Here is a 19,580-nt window from a genome sequence, read left to right on the forward strand (position 1 = left end):
CGAAGGGGGGTCATCCCTTTTTCACTGGCAGGAAAGGGGGGGTTCAAGAACATAATACCTACCAAATAAAGTTCACTTTTTTGCCATGGTCATGATCGACCCTCTTTACCGGCGGGCTGCCTTTGGCTGCCCCCTACAATGAATATACTTTATGTATTACCCTATGACAATCTTAACAGCCGGACGCCTTCAGTGGCCCTGTCCAGTAAAGTTTACTTTATGCAATGGCCATGATCGACCCTCTTTACCGGCGGGCCACCTTTGGTGGTCCACTAGAATAAAGTTGACTTTACGTAATGGCCCATGACCCTCTTAACCGGAGGGCTGCTTTTGGCGAACCACTCCAATAAAGTTTACTTTATGCAATGTCCATGGACATAAGTTGTCTATGGAAATGAAGTTAAAAATTGCCTTACAGTCGTCCTAATTAACAGACGTTTGCATGGATATGGCTGAGAAGTTTGTGCACTGGCATCTCTGCTACACGAATAAAGTGCGCCGCGTACCGGAGTTCAAATCCAAACCGTGCGGATAAATTTGACATATGGGTTTTGGTTCACTTTCAGCCGGGAGGGGGGGGGGGGGTGGTCATCGAATTTTTTCGTCTGACAAAGGGGGTCATCTTTTTTTTCACGAAAAATGCAGGGGTCTTTATTTTTTTGAACACCGGCGACAAGATTTTGCCGGGAGGGGGGGGGGGTTCATCGAATTTTTTCGTCTGACAAAGGGGGTCATCTTTTTTTCACGAAAAATGCAGGGGGTCTTTATTTTTTTTGAACACCGGCGACAAGATTTTGCCGCCCCCCCCCCCAGGCCGTAAAAACCGAACGGTCCCTAAATGTTACGCATGGTTCAAACAATCCGACCTTTCCTTGTCAATAGTGCTACTGGGCAAAGAAATGCAAATGTGATTTTCGCTTTTACACAACTTCAAACCCATCTTTCTGAAAATGTGTAGGAATCATCTGTCAGATTTCTGACCTTTTTGGTATGGACCAATGGAGGATCACAAACAGTATGAAGAGGAAATTAGTTTATGTATGAAAGTTAGCCTAAACCGACGCCGTTTTATTTTTTTTAAATATGTTGACAGCGTTATTTATTAGTGAATGAATACAGATACGTGGTGTTGACACATCTTACCTACGCATTTACATACATGTATTTTACGACGAAGCAGCACATAAAAAAGAGCAACGGCTAGTAAACCGACGCTAGTGGTTTCCAAGAAGAGCATAGTCGCTGACCGACTGGGGCCCTTTCATTTTGACAATTTCTGGTGAGATCTAAGTTCGCAACTGCTGTTCGTTATTTCACACAACTAAAACAGTGTTCGAAGCTAGGTAAGTAAATGACTGAATAAGTTAAAAGTTGCGAATCACATGTAGTATTTGTGTTGTTTACAAGCGATAAGCTTGTACATTGCAGCCCACGATAGCGTTTGCGTAAATGTTTGACATGTGATTTTTAAAACGAATGATTCGTCTGCGTAAAGGTAACATGTGCATCGAAAGTGAAAGACTTAAACTTTTGCTTAAAATGTCGACCATTCTCTTACCTAAGCAGAAATAAAAATTAGGGATTACCGTGCAAAATTGGGTAGTAGAAAGACAAATTACCTAAGATTTGCCGATATTTGAAATTCAAAATGCCCACCGTCCCTGTGTTAACTCTATTGGGAAAATGAAATTATCGATTTTCGTAAAATAAGAAGGTAAAATGAGGAGTAAAGTGCCTTGCTCAGGGGCAAAACACTGTGCTCAGTCTCGAACTCACCTTCCTCTAGCTGAGAGTTAGTCCGAGATTCTGGACCTACCGGGTCCTGAATCGGGTCTCGAACTCACCATCCTCTGATAGTGAGTCTGGTGCCTCTATCACAGCAAACACTTGGAATTTAAGTGCATATTTTTAAATTGTTCATCAAAAGATGAGAAGGCACTTTGACGAGTTTATTTTCCTTTTCATCAGTGACTGAACAATCTTCTCTTCTGTGAGAGAGACATAGGTAAAGACTTATCAGTCGACATAGCTAATTCTGCCACTTACTTTCCAAGTCACGATGGTGTTGTGTTGACGTGACATGAGTATTTTGTTTGCAAGTTGTTATTCAAAATTTTACTTCTGCTTTTAGGGCCCGCGTTACGAGGAGGGCTTCCAAAGTCCGAGGGTGATTTTGAAATTAAAACTACAAAAAAGAGCCGTACTTTCAAAAACAAAATCTATCTACCCTATCAAAAAGCATTGTTACAGTGTATGAACGTATTCATGGAAATAGTGGCAATTTCTTCGCATATTTTCCATACTTTGAAGTCGTTTGTCTTTTTAATGCATTGCTGTTTTAAGTCTGTAAGGGCTTGTCTTGTCATAATTATGCAAACAGAGAGGAAATGATTGCTTCCTGACCAGGTGAGGCAAGCCACAGGTGTTACCTCCATGGGGGTATTAATTGTAGATTTATACAAAAGCAAAGCGGGGAAAGACACAAGTGCTGTACAGACGTCAAGTAAACATAAACAGCAGACCAGAAAAATATTGTGAAAATTGAGAGTATGAATATCTGTTCACAAGGCACTGTACACAGTAACCATAAATATTGAACATATAAATATATTGCAGAAATCTTTAAGATTGTCTCTCACATTGACCTGGAGGCCAGAGTAGTAGTAGAATTCGATATTTCTACAGATTCGCTGCGATATTGTGTCCTTAAACAAATCAGTTGAAGTTTACTTTGCATCTATCTTAAGCAGAAGCAGCGGTTTCTAGGCTGTATAATACAATCAGAACTAGAAACAATGCCCTAATTTGCTGCAATATAAGTAATGAAGAAAGTTTTTAATCTTGAATTTTTATTCAGAGCAATTAATCGTAATGTTGTACAGCGGACTTAATTCTAAACTTACTTTCGTTTTATTGACTGTGATGCCAGGCCCAATACTGGTCATGCCAACATAAGTGTAAATAACACAAAATGACGACGAAGTAATCAAAATATACTGAAGAAATGGTGCATTGGGGCACGGTTGTGTAATTTTATTGCCTTACAAGAGGATGTTATCAGTTTTCAGTGGAAAGAGGGATTCACTTGTTTTTACAGAGGCTCGAGAAGAATTTGCCAACCCGAGCAGTGAAAACTGAACGGTCCTTTCAGGGGCCTTTACTTTTTTCAATATATGTAAACGATATGCAATCAGCAGTGTCATGCAAACTGCTCTTATATGCTGATGATTCAGCTCTTCTTGTGTCTGGCAGAGATGTTGAGACATATTCAAACAAAACTTAGTAAGGAATTGGGTTATCTCAATGAATGGCTAATTGATACATGTAATAAATTTTCTCTTCATGTCGGTAAAACAGAATCTATCCTGTTTGGTTCTAGTCGTAAATTAAAACAGTGTTCGGAAATGCAGGTTCTGTGTGGGGATGTCAACATCGCTGCAAAACAATGTGTACAATATCTTGGTACTGACTTGGATCAATCCTTGTCTGGTGAAACAGTAGCATCTAAGGTTATTAAAAAGACATGCTCTCGTCTCAAGTTTTTATATCGTAATAAGAAGTTTTTAGATTTTCATACGAGAAAACTGTTGGCTAACTGTTTGATACAATGCCATTTTGATTATGCAAGCTCTTACTGGTATAGTGCCTTGACTTTAAAAAGCAAACAAAAACTTCAAACTTCCCAAAATAAAGTTATACGGTTTGCCCTTGGTATGTCAGCAAGAGCACACCTTGAATCGGTTCACTTCAAACAAATGGGATGGCTACCTGTTAGCCACAGAGTCGTATATATAAAACTCGATCATGTTCATAGAGTTACATTAGGATTAGCACCGAAATATTTGTCTGATCATTTTGTTTTTAACAGTCATGTCCATAGAACGAGATCCGGACCCTATTCTATTTTTATTCAAGGTGGGGCTCGGTTTATCAGAATAGTTTTGTATATACAGCTAGTGTTGAATGGAACAAAGTTCCAAGAAATATACAGAGTATTACTTCAAATTCACTGTTTAAAAGAAAGTTAAAGGAGTATTTTTATGAAGCAATGATTCAACGTGAGCAAAATGATTTGTTTTTTATTAATTGTTGTCGTGCCGATTTGCCCAGCACTTCTGTCTTTGTCTTTTTTCTTGTTTGTACTGTATGGTTATTTTTTAAGTGCTAAATCAATCAATCAATCAATCAATCAATAATGGTCGTATTCACGAGATGTTTCCCGGTCTAGGGTTGGTTGCTATGTGACTGATCAATGCTAAGGTTGTTATGGCAACAGTGTTGTGTAATTAAACCAAAAACGAATGTTATAATTCAATGGCTTAAGAATTTCCACATTGACGTTGTGTGCAGACATATTTAAACGTTGAATAGTAGTTTGTTTTTCAATGAAAGTCAGAATCAACTGCAAGGGAAAAAGACAACTTAAAAAGTGTAGTTTCTAGATCCGTATAAACTTGATATGCCAAAATTAAAACGAAAGTAGATAAAGTATTATTTAAATAGAACGAAAGTAAAATTAAATTGCTCTCGAAATAATATAAACAATCTAAATAGTTTAAACCTCCGTGAAAATTAATATTTGGTCTGGAAGTAAAGGTTATTATGACGTTGTGTGGAAGGAAAGGTGAAAGTCAAGTTACAGTTGCCAATTGGAAATGTCTGCACATCGAAAAGGAAGTTTAATCTCCGTGTTAATACTAAAATGTGACTGGGCAAAGAAATACAACTGTGAATTTTGCTTTTACATAACTTCAAACGTAAATTTTGTCATTTATCAGTGAATGAATACAGGAACGTCGTGTTGACACATCTTACCTACACATTACGATTGCATCCGTGGTTCAAGATGGTCCTTCATTATCTTGTTAATATTTTGTTTTTGACATTTTGTACTGAAGGACCTGGTAATTTATTACCTTGTATGAACTGGATTATTGAATTTGTTTTGACGTCATATTTATACACATTAAGACCGTAAAAGCACCCAACAAAAAGCGATTAATGTCAATAGAAGTTAGAATTCCATCTTTGTAAATTGGATTGTTGATCGTAGATATCATCTGAAAGTGTTGACCTGAGCACGTTAATTTTTGGTAACATCCATGTACCCACGTATAGGGAAGTCAGGAATCACGCTTACAATAGAAATTACAAAGCAATGTTTACACATTGGCACTTGGGTTATTTAGGAAATGTATGTGTTGTTCAGATCACAGCAAACACTAAGAATTTTTTTTTTAATTGTTAATCAAAAGATAGGAAGTCAACTTGAAATGGCAACTTTATTTGCCTTTTCATCACAATCTTCTGTCAGGTGAGACAAAGACTTATCAGTCGACATACCTAATTCTGCCACTTACTTTCCAAGTCACGATGGTGTTGTGTTGACGTGACATGAGTACTTTGTTTGCAAGTTGTTATTCAAAATTTTACTTCTGCTTTTAGGGCCCGCGTTACGAGGAGGGCTTCCACATTTCTAGGGTAATTTTGAAATTAAAACTACAAAAAGGAGCCGTACTTTCAAAAATGAAACCTTCTACCCTATCAGAAAGCATTGTTCTAGTGTATAAACGTATTCATGGAAATAGAGGCGATTTCTTAGCATATTTTCCATACTTTGAAGTCATTTAACGATGATCTATATACAAGTATTGTTTGTCTTTTCAATGCATTGCTATCGTAAATCTGTAAGGGTTTGTCTTGCCATAATTATGTAAGCGGAGTGGAAATGATTCGTTCCTGACCAGGTGAGGCAAGCCACAGGTGCAAGCCAGATATTAATATGATATAAAATGAATTCCAGCAATCTTATCATTCAAGGCAAGTAAATCAATAGCTCCAAGAAACAACAACAACAAAACCACTGACAAAATCAATACTGCAATCTCGAACGACTGGTAAAGTAGGTGGTAACAGGAGCCCGTGTTCGGGTTGTTCAGTAGTTCACATTGTGCCCCTTGGATAGTTGTACTGTTGATATCTATCATTCAAGAAACAGAAAAACTTACCATGGGAAATAAGAACAAGGGGATATACATGAAAAGCATCTTTTACTGTTTTCATCGCCAATTACTGTAATATTCAGACACAGTGAGCAAAGTGGGATTTTTGAATTGTAATGCTCTGTATGGTAGTAATAGTATGCGCGTCAAAACTTTAGCTCAACCTTTTCCACATGGAAACTCTTAACCGTTCTCTTTCATAACCAACAATATAAATAAGTGGTTGATGCATAGAATTCTGTGATGAAGAAACAAATTACCAGCAATTCATCGATATTTGAAATCCAAAATGGCTGCTTCTGTCCAGTGAGTTAACGGGGGGAACAGCGGCCATGTTAACTCTATAGTGAAAAATTAAATTGTCAATTAATACAAAAGCAAAGCGGGAAAGACACGAGTGCTCTACAGACTTCAAGTAAAAATAAACAGCAGGCCAGAAAAGTAGTGTGAAAATAAAGAGTATGAAATCTGTTCCTAAGGCACTATGCACAGTAACCATAAATATTGAACATATAAATACATTGTAAATATCTTTAAGATTGTATCGCACACAGACCTTGAGTCCAGAGTCGTAGTAGAACTCGATATTTTCACAGATTCGCAGCGATATTGTGTCCTTAATCAAATGATTTGAATTTCAGGTTGCATCCTCCTTGCTCAGAAGCGGCGGTTATCTAGGTCTATTAATTTGCCATTTTCGTAGCCCCTATACGCTAAATGGCCATATATTTTGATAGTTTTGGTAGCCGTACAGTTATTTTACAGAAAACAGATCTATGTGCAAATGTAGGAATTTGCTTTGCAGCAGGCTTATTGAAATTTATTGTAGATATCAGTGGATATAGTAGAAAGCCAAAGGAAACAAGGAAGGCATTCAACGAAAAGACATATTAACACGATTGGAACTAATTTGGGATAATTGGATGGTGAAGTAATGTCTGTTTGATCTGCAAACGTAAACTCATCTGCTTTTTTTTAAGTTACACACTTGTTTTTATGAGTAATTTGTGATATTGCAACTATCAGCCAAAGAGCAACTTACACTTTTGAGATATTTTAAAAATATGAAAATCCAATTATCCCAAATTAGTTTCAATCGTGCTTATTTTAAAATATTTAAAAGCTGTAAAATACAATCAGAACTAGAAATACTACCCTAATTGGCTGCAACATAAGTAATGAGGAAAGTTTTTAATCTCTAATGTTTACTTAAAGCAATTAATCGTTACTGTTGAACATCGGACTTAATTCCAGACTTAATTTTGGGTTTTATAGACAATACTGCAAAGCCAAATACTGTCATTCCAACTTTAGTGTAAATAGTACGAATACCACAAAAAGTCGACAAAATAATCAAAATATACCAAAGGAATGGTGCATTTGGGCGCGAATGTGTAATTTTATTGTCTAGCAAGATGAGATCATCTGTTTTCAGTGGAAAGAGGGATTCACTTGTTTTTTCAGAGGCTTTAGAAGAATTTGCCACCCCGAGCGATCAAAACTGAACGATCCTTTCCTGAACACCTAAAAAAAAGTTTGTGACCCAGATGTCACGTTTTTTGAATCAGAATAATGGTCGTATTCACGAGATGTTTCCCGGTCCTGAGTTGGTTGCTTGGTGACTGATCAATGCTAAGGTTGTTATGACAACAGTGTTATGTCGTGAAACCAAAAACAAATTTTATAATTTAATGGCTTAAGAATTTTCACATTGACGTTGTGTGCAGATATATTTGAAAGTTGGATAGCAGATTGTTTTTCAATGAAAGTCAGAATCAACAACAAGGGAGAAGATAACCTAAGCATGATTTATATTGAACGAAAGTCAAGTAAAACGCCCTCGAAATCATTATAAATAATTTAAAACAATAAACAAGTTGTTTAAACCTACATGAAAATTTATTTTTAATTGAATGTTTGGTCTGAAAGTAAAAGTTGTAATGGCCTTGTGTGGCAGGAAAGATGAGTGTCTAGTTATAATTGCCGATTGGAAATAAGGAAGTTTAATTTTATGTCACGATTTCGGCTAGCAACAATTTCATTTAGCCCTAGTTGGGCCAGAGAATGTAAAGTAAAGGTACTGTTTCTGGGATTTATACATGGACGCCTTCTTTCAATTTAAGTCATGTTTTATTTACCTTTTGGTGACGGATGTGGCTGACTGCTTTTGGACGCTGAATTGATTAGTAGGTGAATAGATACCATAGCTTGCCGGTTGAAATTCCATGCAAAACCATAGACCCTCGAGAAAAACGGTCTATGGCAAAACTAACAATGAGAGGGGACATTCTAGCCCAATAGCCAGGGGAAACTTTACAAATAAGTCATAAATAAAGAGCGAAAAAACCTAACCTTATTGGCTTCCAAAGAGAGTACAGGTCGTCACGCCGTTTTGTTCAGGTAACCTCTGGTGAAATGTCAGTTTTGCATCAGCTTTCGTTATTTCACATAGCCACAGCAGCAGCTAGCTTCGTCAAGTAGGGTTTTTTTTGTACAGAACAAGTCAAAAGTTGCAAAACAATATCGGACTAAATGTTTTGCTTTTGACACAGTTGAGACTTGCACTTGTTTAACCCACAGTGGCATTTCTGGGAAATGTGACACTTAGGATTTTAAAACGAGTTTTTTGTCTGCTAAGACGATTTGTAGCTACGATTGTGCCCAGCATATTAAGTTAAGTCCACTGGAATTATCAAAGTCGCGCTGGCAGATGTGAACGCGTTTACTTAGCCCGGTTAATGAACCAATCTTCTTTGAGAGTGGGCATTTGGCCGAGCGGTCCTGTCTGTTGCTTCTCTGCTAGGTGACTCGATGCCGTATGTTGTGAATTCGAACCCGATTGAAGACACCGTATTAGCAATGAATTAAAATTGACCCTGTTGGATTCAATCTCAAACTGAGCATTATGTCAGTAGAAGTTAGACTTTGGTCTTTGTAAATTAGATAATTTGTTGATCTACATACCATATTTATGAAAGTGATGTCGTGTTGAGGTGACATAAGTGCATTTTTATCGATTGCTATGCAGATTTGTACTAAACAAGTAAGAACATGCATGCGACCGGCGACCATATAGTCTTTCAACTTAGATGCTATAGACGCCTTCTTTCGATTTATAAGCCAAGCTCAGTTATTGAGCCACCCTTGTTAAGTTGGGTTAAGCTGAGTGCTTTTGGAACCGACTTGGCTGCTAAGTGCATAGTTACCATAGCTCACGAGTTAGAATCCATGTTTCTTCTCACTCTGTCTGCCTTTAAAGAGTGGCCTGGGTTTTGTCATCGTCCTGTCTGCATGGCTAGGTCGGCTAGGTCTACGAGGGTTCTCCACAAGCAGATCTTGGTATGAAACTTACTGTAGTCCAAATAAGTCCTGGGGCAGCTGATACTTACTGACAGTAAGGGACTTTAACCACTGGCTGAATCCTGATGTGATCGTACTTGATAAGGATCACCGTCATGTCGACAATATTTTGTAAGTAGTACATAACGAGTTCAAAGCCACAAGTACAGTTAGTGTGCGAGATGATTGTGCCATGTCGAACGATGTGAAATAATGGAGTGAAGGACGAGTCAAATATATCAAAGTCAGTACTCTTTGTTCTCCAATCAAGACAAATATGGATGCAATAATTCAGGAGCATTGTATGGAGTTGAAGTAGAAGAAAGTGGCTGCAATTAATCAATTGTCTAACACAGGAATCGTTCAGTAAATGTATATTTCGTTTGTGGTGTCCCTATAATCATTTAGATTTTGCATAGCATAGAGACGGGTCTCTCAAGGAGTTTCTTGCTCAATGTCAAAAACATATACAAAGTGTAATGCACAGCCAGTAAACTGTGTCCAAGTTGGAGAAACTGCTTATGGATCTCTAAATTTACATAAGTAGAGAAGATAAATTTTTAACTAATCCAAGCGACATTTTCATGAAGGAAGTCATCAGGCACACAATGTCAGAGGAAGCGAATGGACGGTTAAGGGCCCTAAGGTGGAATGCGCCTCGGGGACAGATATTCATACTCTCACATTTTTACAATTCTTTTCTGATCTACCACTTTTGGGGCTCATTTTAAAGTTCTTGCAGTAAGAAAGATTTTCACCGTCTTAGTTTTTCGAAAATCGTAAATTATATTTTCCCCATAGAGGTAATACAGGGATGGCGGCCATTTTCAATTTCAAATATCGATAAATGTTAAGTAATTGGTTTCTCTAATAACAAACTTTGCACGGCTGCCCCTTATTTTTATTCTTGATTTGGTAGGCGAATGGTTGAAACTTTCTTGGAGGAAAGTTTGAGCTTTATTGGCCACGGCAAATAATTTTGCTGTGTGGTGTGTGTATAGGAAATTGCTTTCAATGATAACCTGACCAATCAAAATATTTCGCTATAAGTCAGATCATTTCTGTCTGTTTAACGTTTTACAAGTCAGTGAGGCATATCCTGCATCAGATATTCGTGGTACTACCAGACAGCAAGATGTTTAATATTCTTGGCAATCCCTACCATGTTGAGAAGTATGATGCATTATGTAAAGATTTTTAGATAAGTAATAGGGAAAATATCTGGTTCGAGAAACGAAAAAAATAAATAACTTAGTTATACTTGGACTACTGCTTTGGAGGCAGACACAATGTACAACAAAATTGGATTTCATGACGAAAACAACAAGCAAATGTGAGCGCTAGCATATATTGAATTCAAAAACTGATAGACAGGGACAGTACAACAGATTTGTACTGCAGCATGGCAAAGTTTTGACTAGACTGGAGTTAAAATGTTGTCTGTTAGTGTTTGTGTTTATCGTGTATCCTTGGAGTGGAGGGTGAGTCAGAAGTAGCACTCATTGAATATCATATTGAGAGGAAGAAAATTATGAAAACCATAAAAAATATTAAGCAATAATCACAGACACGAAGGTGATATTGTATTTGGCCGTCCTCTCTAATCTCTACATGCTACCTAACAGATTGGCGATGAACACTGAGGCCACACATACCAATAATAAATTTAAATATACCATTTGGATATGAGATTTGGTTATAATGATGAAGTCCATTCTTCAGGGCTTGTGACACCAGTGGCTTCATGACACCAATGGGAAGGGTTTCAGAGCTGTAAGTTGCTCATATGGCAGTGCTCCATGCACTTGACCATGTACGGAAGTAGTTCCAGTGCTCACATGGAAGTACTCCATATGGCAGTGTTGGATTCTGTTTATTAAAATACAAAGACAGATTTATTAGCACTACTATTTCACATTCATGCTTTTGTAGAACACAAATTTTGATATATTATTGTAATACTCTGTTTTCTTCATCCGAAAGCTGTGGTCATAAGAAAAGGGTTGTTTACAAATTCAGGTAAAACACAACAGAAAAAAAATGTGCAAAACAACACAGAAGACAAGGAACGCAGCCAGAAAGAAAGATATATGGACTCTCAGCTAATACAAAGAACTGATATCGGGTGTTTCAAAATGAGTAGCACATCCTGTCCCACATGTTATACCCACCATATAAGATTTTAAGATGCTGAGTTTTGCTGCTTTGGACAGCTACAGAACCGGCAAACTCTGATGTCGAAAGAATGCAGAGAGCATTCTGTATATTTGTGAGTGGTAAAGTAAAGGACTTATAAGGGGTATTTATACTACCAATAAAGTCAAGTCTAGGCTTGGAATGACAAGACAGTGGAAATCGCCTTTAAAATATATGAATAAAGACTTTATGATCTTATTAGCGACAACATAATGTATAGTTACATTAATTCTATTGTATAAAGGAATAAGCTTGGGTCTCCCAATTGATAGTTAGTACTTATCTTAGTACTAACTTAGTACTTTTCTTAAGATTCATTTTATTCTGAATAATTAGATACAAAAAATAAGCATTTATGACTAAAACAAAGAAAGAAAGAAAATAAAGCATTGCAGTTGAGAGAGAATTAGACTTGATAGATGGTGATCTTCAACTTGACGCAGAGACTCAGCAGGAACTGAAACAAAAACCGAACAGATTATTATATGCCTTTTTTGACTCTACTACTGTTCTATCCCATTGCGGGACCCCTATTTTTGCTTTGCTATTCCAGAGTAGTGCTCTTCCTCCTACTTACTGTACAGATACATACTCATCCTGAAGAAAAACATGTACATTGAGTTATAATAAAACTCGATTCAAAAGCTGGAAAATACGCATGAGGTCGCCTCCATGTCATTTACATTTTCGAAATGCCTGCTCCCGTTTACAGTACCCTGGCGTCTTTCCCAAGATAAAGTACCCGAACACATGCGAAGTAAGAGCTTAGACAGACCAGTGTCCAACGCAAATGATGGGTTCTAAAACTCTTGCCATTGGGATCACAATTTTGCTTTTGGCCGTCATTGCTATTATTGTACTCTCTGTCGTACAATATACATATGACGCGAGTATACCAAACGGGGTAGGTAATGCTATATCTTGTGCATAATAAAAAATAATGATCCTATGTCAAAATGGATTATAGTGGTCCACTGTGATAATGATCAATTTGGAGAATAAGAAACCTTGGAAACATGTTGTGAAATGACAGTGTAATGACGCAAAAATGATGGCCAAGCTGTCAAAGTTTATGCTATTGCTCTTTTCAGATTCTACTTGATAAATCTTGTGAAATAAATCATCAAAGGACAATACTTAAATCCGGAAAGTGGCGAGATATGTTGAAATCTTTATTTTTAGAAAAATGTATTATGAGAGGTGCATTCTACTGCCAATATTAACATTGTAATGGACTAAATAGATGTTTCTCTGTCAGACCTTAGCGCACCATTCTTATATATGAAGGTGAAGTAGTGATGGAATTTTACTAGTTTGAAATACAGTCAATGTAAGCTTAAAAAAGGAATGATATTAGTATTTGAGAAGGCTGCAGACATATTTTTCAAAGTTAGAGGACATCAAAGCGATTGTTGAAAAATGGGCGTTGGTGTCTAATCACAATGTATGAGCGTATAATGTGTCATAAAGGAAATACACGCCTGCTTAATCTTTCACAAAGGGAAAGGAGATTGTATACTACGAAGCTCAATGGTTTCCATGACATTTTGTTTCAGTATGGTTTGGTATGGGACGCTGGCTCTTCGGGTTCCAGACTCTACGTTTACCAATGGCCTGTCAAAAAGGAATACTCCACTGCAGTCGTGTCTGAAGTGGATAACTGTCGAGCAGAGGGTAATATGATACGAAAATATGTGTGCGACTGATTTACGGAGACCTGATACTGCTATTTGGCTACATGACAAGGAGTCGATAAACTGTTATACTGTTATCATGGATTGCCCAACGTCTTGTTTGTTGTTTATTGATTTTTATAGCAATGCATTAGGTTCAAGCATGGTCATAGGTGTGGTCTGACTATTTTGATTGGTGTATTAGCTGATTTCACTGATCAGTGTTGCACTGGGAGAATACGATGATAACAGGAACTAAAAACATGGGACGCTACATAACAAAATGTGCGGCATTGGAGCAGGTGGTTGGCTGTATACACGTTCAATCTGATTAACATCAGATGTAGTGATTGTGACTTTCCACCTCACGGTGAGGCGTAGAACATGTAAAGCTGGAAACGTCGCCATCTCTACATCTGGTTTTAATCATGTCAGATTGCTGCACGTCTTGTTACCAGAGACTGTCGATCTAGTTCTTCAATAGTATTTACAATGAAAAAGTGCAGCTTTATTGATTATTATAAATTTTTCCTTGTTTTTTCCCTCAAAGTCCCCCATTTTAAGGTATGTCCCATAACTCCACACACTGTTATTATGCTTTTATCATTTTCATTGTTCGAAAAATCACCAATTTCATTTTCAATGTACGATAGGGAAATGTTATTGCACCTTGCTATCTTTAAAACCCGAAATATCACCAAAGGTACCATCATACAATGCGATTTCGTAGTTTCCATTCTTTGCAATGTTCTTGCAATATCCCAAAGTTGAACATGACATGGCACACGTAATATAGAGTAGTTAACACAATTTTGAGGTGTCCGTTTCGACAGGGGGAGGCTTATCGAGCTATCTCAACAATCCACCTGAGGCTGGAAAAAGTTTGGAAAGTTGTATGAACAAGACAGCACTGATGGTTGTGCCCGAAGAAGACTACACCGATTCACCATTGACATTAGGATGCACAGCTGGCATGAGATTAGCCGAGTATGTAAACTCCAGAATTCTATAGGAAAAAGGAGTCGAATATGGCAGCAAAATGTCTTACTTAAAACTCAAATCAAGAAATTAAAGGAATATTACCTTAATGTCCTCATGTATTTCATACATCACAAATGCCCTCAGGGGTACTCAAAATATTTGCCCACTGGGTGTGCCGCTTAAGTTGAAGATCCTGACCAAATGTATATTCCATTGTCTAATTGTGAGAGATTTTCTTGAAAAATTAGGGGAATATTTACCTTTACTCTATTGTATGTGAAGATTTTTCTGAAGAAGGGGTGGGGGGAGCTTTTCCTATGTTATCGATCAATGTTTTGGCACAGGGGATTGCTTACATGTCCTTCCCCGGGGGTTGGGGTGGGGATTGAGGTTGGCAGTATAAATGTGTATTGGCAATACATATCATAGTCAAACATATTAAAATAAAAAACTATAGCAAAAAGAAACATGTGCAGAGACCAAGACATCCCTACCCCGCCCCTACCCCTAGGGACGGACATTTCTACGACCCCCTATGGTTTTGGCGTTTATCGGACGAACACTTGACCCATCTAACTTAAGTGTTTTTTTAATGAAAACAATGTTCTATTTAGGCGGCATATACCCAGACTCCTTCCTATTGGAATACCAACCCTCGCCCTGGACAAATGTTAGACGATGGCCAATGCTTTCATGGGTTTGTGAATGTAAGAACATGATCTATACCATGCAGTTGGGGGTTGAACAGCGCCACAAAGACAGATAATGAAAGTCACATTTCAAGCATTTGTTACTGTTTTCTAGGAAAGAGAGTAAGGATCAGAGTGACGCTGTCATGGAAGCTGTGGATCAGACGTTGAATTCGTATCCATTTAACGTACTTTCTGTGTCTATACTAACTGGAGAAGAAGAGGGATCGTTCTCCTGGGTCACCGTCAACTTCCTGCTTGGCAATTTTGCAAAGGTAGGCAAATAGCAATATTTGCAAAGCTCGATCGCCAAACTCTTGTATTTCCTCATGGTTTTAAATTTCACCTTACATCACCAGTTTATCATTGCCTTCCAAAATATCATTATATTATTAGCAGTTACATCAAGTCCGGTTCAAAATTGCTAATTTAACTTATTTAATTACAATATTCAAGGTGCAGAGACGTTGTCTAAAAACTTTTGGAAGCGCCAGGAGGGTGACAATCCAAACACTCTTAAAGTTTATGAACAATATTGTATTTTCAAATACGACAGCTGGCGTCAATAAACATGCGACATAAAAGCTATTTTCCTAGGATTGAATTCATAAATCTTTCCATGTGGTGTGAACGATACATCAATAATGAATCCTGCAGATTCAAATGAAAGTGACAAAAAACAAACCAACAATCGCATAACAATAAAAGTGTGTACATCTGCAATTTGCAATCGTTTATTCTCCTCAATGACAGGTTATGCAGGAACTGAATGAGCAGCAGGGAGGGCGAATGCACCATTAGATGGGGGAAGTGCCCTCCCCTTGAGTGCGTTGTTTCCGCATTTTAAAGGTCTGGAAAATGGCCAATACAAGCATAAGGAGAGCCCGGAGAAGGCCCCCTCCCTCGCCGGCCCAGGCTCCTCTTTTATATATACCAATCGCGTAAAGTATACTGAACGGCAGCGTGTTGCAATATGCGAGGCCATAACAGATGTGCGTGGTTGACTTTCACCCTCCCTGCATGCCCCACCCCAATCAACCCTAAACGGGCCTGTAAAAATCTGCTAGCTCGGCGCAGATGATGGTATAGATGCCGAAGATCAGTGAGCTGTCATGGATGTAGTCAAAGAGGATTGAGCTGATTGAGATCTCCCAGATGCCATGCATGGCTTTCATGGACAATAGCCATCTCCTCCCCATCGGCTGTCAGGACCACCAGGCCAACCTCTTTCACCACAATGGCGAGGATCCCCTTCCTGACTGAGTTGTCGAGGATCCACGTGTTTTTGGTGATGTACGCCCTCTGCCAGGCAATGGAAGGTGTGAGTGGAGATTGATTCTCCATTCCCCCTTTTTCAGAGACTTGTCAAAAGACAAAATCCTGTATAAAAGGGGTTGCATCGGAGGTTATAGGGCAACAGCTAATGGTAGTTTTCGACCCCTTTTGGAACAAAATAAAATCTTAGAGAGATGGCAAGCAGGAAAAGTGGTGAACTGCTGTTATTTCCTACTCGAAGGACAGAAATGGTGAACTCATGACTTTGTTAGACGGGATGTTGAAAGACCTTTTAAAGGAATCCATAGGCAGGCAATGATGTTGGAAAGTTGCTTTGTCCTTGTGAACACTGCCAATAGCTATACTCATTCCAAGGCTACTCGCATCTTCGTAGGAAACAAAATAAACATACATTTTGGGTTTCAGGTCGCTCAGAACCTTCAATATAATGAACGGCTCTCTTGCCTCTACTGTCGTGCATTAGGGGACAATGATATCCTGATATTTTATACCTTAGGCAGGATTGTCAGGCACTACCGGCCTCAAAGCCATGCCCCAATATCGTCTTGAAAAAGGTTGAAGGCCTTTCCATGGGTCTTTATTTCTCTGCTCTATCCATGCCCTTGAAGTCTTTTATTTGTCTGAGAGAGCTAAATTCTGTGGATCCAGAAAAAGTGTCTCCATGCTGGCGACTATCTATATGCAGACAGAATATCATTGACAACTTCATCAATCACAGCTTGTGGGAAGTATTTGATATCAAGCAGGATTATTAGCTTGTGGGTAATAGTACTGATATCGACCGCCTCTGTGCGCTGATTCAGGACTCCTGCCTAAATACGTTCAGTATTACTGCCAAAGAGGTCAACACGAAATTCTCCAAAATGCATCTGATAGCAACTCAAATCCACAGTTTTGTTACTGCTTTGAGCAAAAAGTCCGCCAATAATTGATCAAACCACAGTCGCCCGTTTTTTCCTATTCCACTCTACACCTACTTGGCCGAAAATTACACTGAATGAGAATTTTTGAAGCAGATGAAGTATCACGTATGAATTTTCGTGTGATTTTCGGCTGATTTTACATCGCCAAAACATAAGTGTGAGCAACATTCCAGTCACCCTGCATGGGTAGGCGTCACCAGCATCAATATTAAAAGTAGAGGTGCCCAATATTCAGTGCGAGGTGGCTTGAATGTTGCCCACTCTTATGTTTTGGTGATGGGTCTGTCAAACTCGGTCGAAAATCACACGAAATTAGCATTATTGAAGCAGACGAAGTATCAGGTATGAATTTTGAGAATGAAAGGGAACGAACCCAGGAGATATGACATGGCGTAATCCGCATAGCCATTTGGTTTCCTGACTTTGTTCATTTTACGTATATATACGCACGTCTATGGGGTGCGTAAGCGCAGAGTCGAATTTGAGGGAACAAGTTGCTGTGGATCAAACTCAATATTCGCTGCTCATCTTGATGCAATCGATAAGAAGTGTCCCATCAGCGATGATCTTCAGTTTAACAGCCATTTCTAGCTTAGCTTCTTCAGGTGGACGAAGGCTACATCTTTTTGGTTTTAACCCCAACACAGATTCCTTGCTGCATCATAGAACAGACTGGTTGTGCCACCAGTGATGTAACTACGATACCAGTCGCCGCTGTTGAAAGTGCACCTTAGCACATTGTCCGAACTCATTTCTATTTTGTATTAGGCCAGTTTCAGGCGAAGGGGCATGAGTGAGAAAGAGATGAGCATCTGGACAATAACTTGGCAGATGACGCTTCTGCAGCTTGGACAACTCATTGTCGTCACATAATAAGATGTGAGGCACATTTGGCGGGAGTTCTGGTGGCACATCCTCCACTGGGGTACTCAGAAGGTTCAACAGGGAGGTTGGAACATATGGCAAAAGCTTTTGGCCTGTGCTGCTGAAGCTGAAGGTCAAAGGGGTTGAGTCTCCAGCCACCTGTCGGGTTTTAACTAAGTCAGCGGCATTGCACAGGTCCATTAAAGCATTCTAATGCCTATGCTGCTGGACAGTGGCAGAGCTAGAAAAAATGACCTGCCGGCACACTTGTATTACAAGACATAGTCTTTTTTATTGTTTCTCTGCATCTTCACCATGCCTCTCACTCTGACATCTCTTATGTCCTCAAGCTGGGCATTCAAGGGCATCACCACTCCCAGCTCGTAATTGCTCGCTATATTTTCTGTACACATACATAGTGAGAATGATCATCTGAATTATTCTAAAATACGGGGCAAGCTGTGTGGTGTGATTTGGGATAAGGGAAGAGGGGTTTTACCTCAGAAAATGTGTTGCACACATTATTAATTAAGATGATGTAGAAATAAAGCTGGTGGGCTTTGATTCACTTTGACCACTCTGAACTTCACGTTTTCCCTTCAATTTGAGACAATCTGACATAATGACAAGAAAAGGTACCAAATGTTTAGTCAGATGAGAATTGAGACTTGGGATCTGATGATGGAGGAGTGTTACTTGAACTCTGTGAACTGTTATCATATGATTTGCTACTCTCCTTTGAGAAATTCTTAGATGAAAAGGAGGAGTTAGATTTCCCTGCACTGTTTCGGTATGAAAAGGAGTGGGACGGTTTGCTGACAAATGAAGTTTTGTGAGTCAATGAATAATCATTGGCCAGATGTGCAGAAGCTTCTAACTTATCTTCTTTTTGTTCATTGATAAATGTCTTGATGTCACTTCGAATGCACCTTCTAAATTCCTCAATCAAAATAAGCTCCTGTAACATTGCATGACTTTTACAAACTTTCTCAGAAGAACACCAGTGCCAGTGGCCAGAAAGGTACTTTCAACTGTTGTAGATGTCCTCGTTGGCGATATCACGCAGAATGATTGCCCTCTTTAGGCCTAAAGGATATTTTCCAGCCGTGCCACATCACCGACAGTGAAGCCAGTCTTATGAACTCTCTCCTCCCACCTCTGATTTTTCCTGAGTTATGTTAAAGAGAGCCTCTGACCCCTCAGGATGCCTTTAAGGTGCTTGACTTGCTGAGCCACATGAGTTCGACATGTCTTAGTTGGCCGAAGTTGGCTGGGTCAGGGTCTCTGAAGGGGTAGAGCCCATACTCAGCCACGGTGACTGGGTAGGCATTCTGATAGTACACTCTATCGATCCGAGTCAGTACACCTTGCTTTGTGTCCTGAGTGATAACAACAATAGCCTGACCCTCCTTCCTCTCAGCATGAACTGGGGCAAATTTGTCTTCGACAAACCAGTCGTTTTGGTTTGTCTCATGCAGGAACTTGATTTTTAAAATGTACTCACCCTCTGGAACAGTGGCAAGTAGTCGTGCTGCCCTTTTGTCTGTCAGGCTGGCATCCAGAGCCAGTCGAGTAGCACTAACATACATTCCATCATCAATCGCAATGACACCATTC

The 19,580-nt window shown here is 38.9% G+C and overlaps 1 protein-coding gene across 1 annotated transcript in view; it reads left to right on the top strand.

The window, feature by feature from the left end:
- The first annotated feature begins 1,181 nt into the window (after positions 1-1,181).
- Positions 1,182-19,580, top strand: part of LOC139119925 (ectonucleoside triphosphate diphosphohydrolase 8-like) — a 30,964-nt gene continuing 12,565 nt past the window's right edge. The window contains exons 1-5 of the mRNA XM_070683885.1: positions 1,182-1,343; positions 12,250-12,441; positions 13,094-13,211; positions 14,044-14,197; positions 14,996-15,155. Of these exons, the coding sequence (XP_070539986.1) occupies positions 12,328-12,441; positions 13,094-13,211; positions 14,044-14,197; positions 14,996-15,155 (546 nt within the window). The 5' untranslated portion in view covers positions 1,182-1,343; positions 12,250-12,327. The remainder of the gene's footprint in view (positions 1,344-12,249; positions 12,442-13,093; positions 13,212-14,043; positions 14,198-14,995; positions 15,156-19,580) is intronic.

Source organism: Ptychodera flava, chromosome 20, assembly GCF_041260155.1.
Source record: "Ptychodera flava strain L36383 chromosome 20, AS_Pfla_20210202, whole genome shotgun sequence".
NCBI classification, from domain to species: Eukaryota; Metazoa; Hemichordata; class Enteropneusta; family Ptychoderidae; genus Ptychodera; species Ptychodera flava.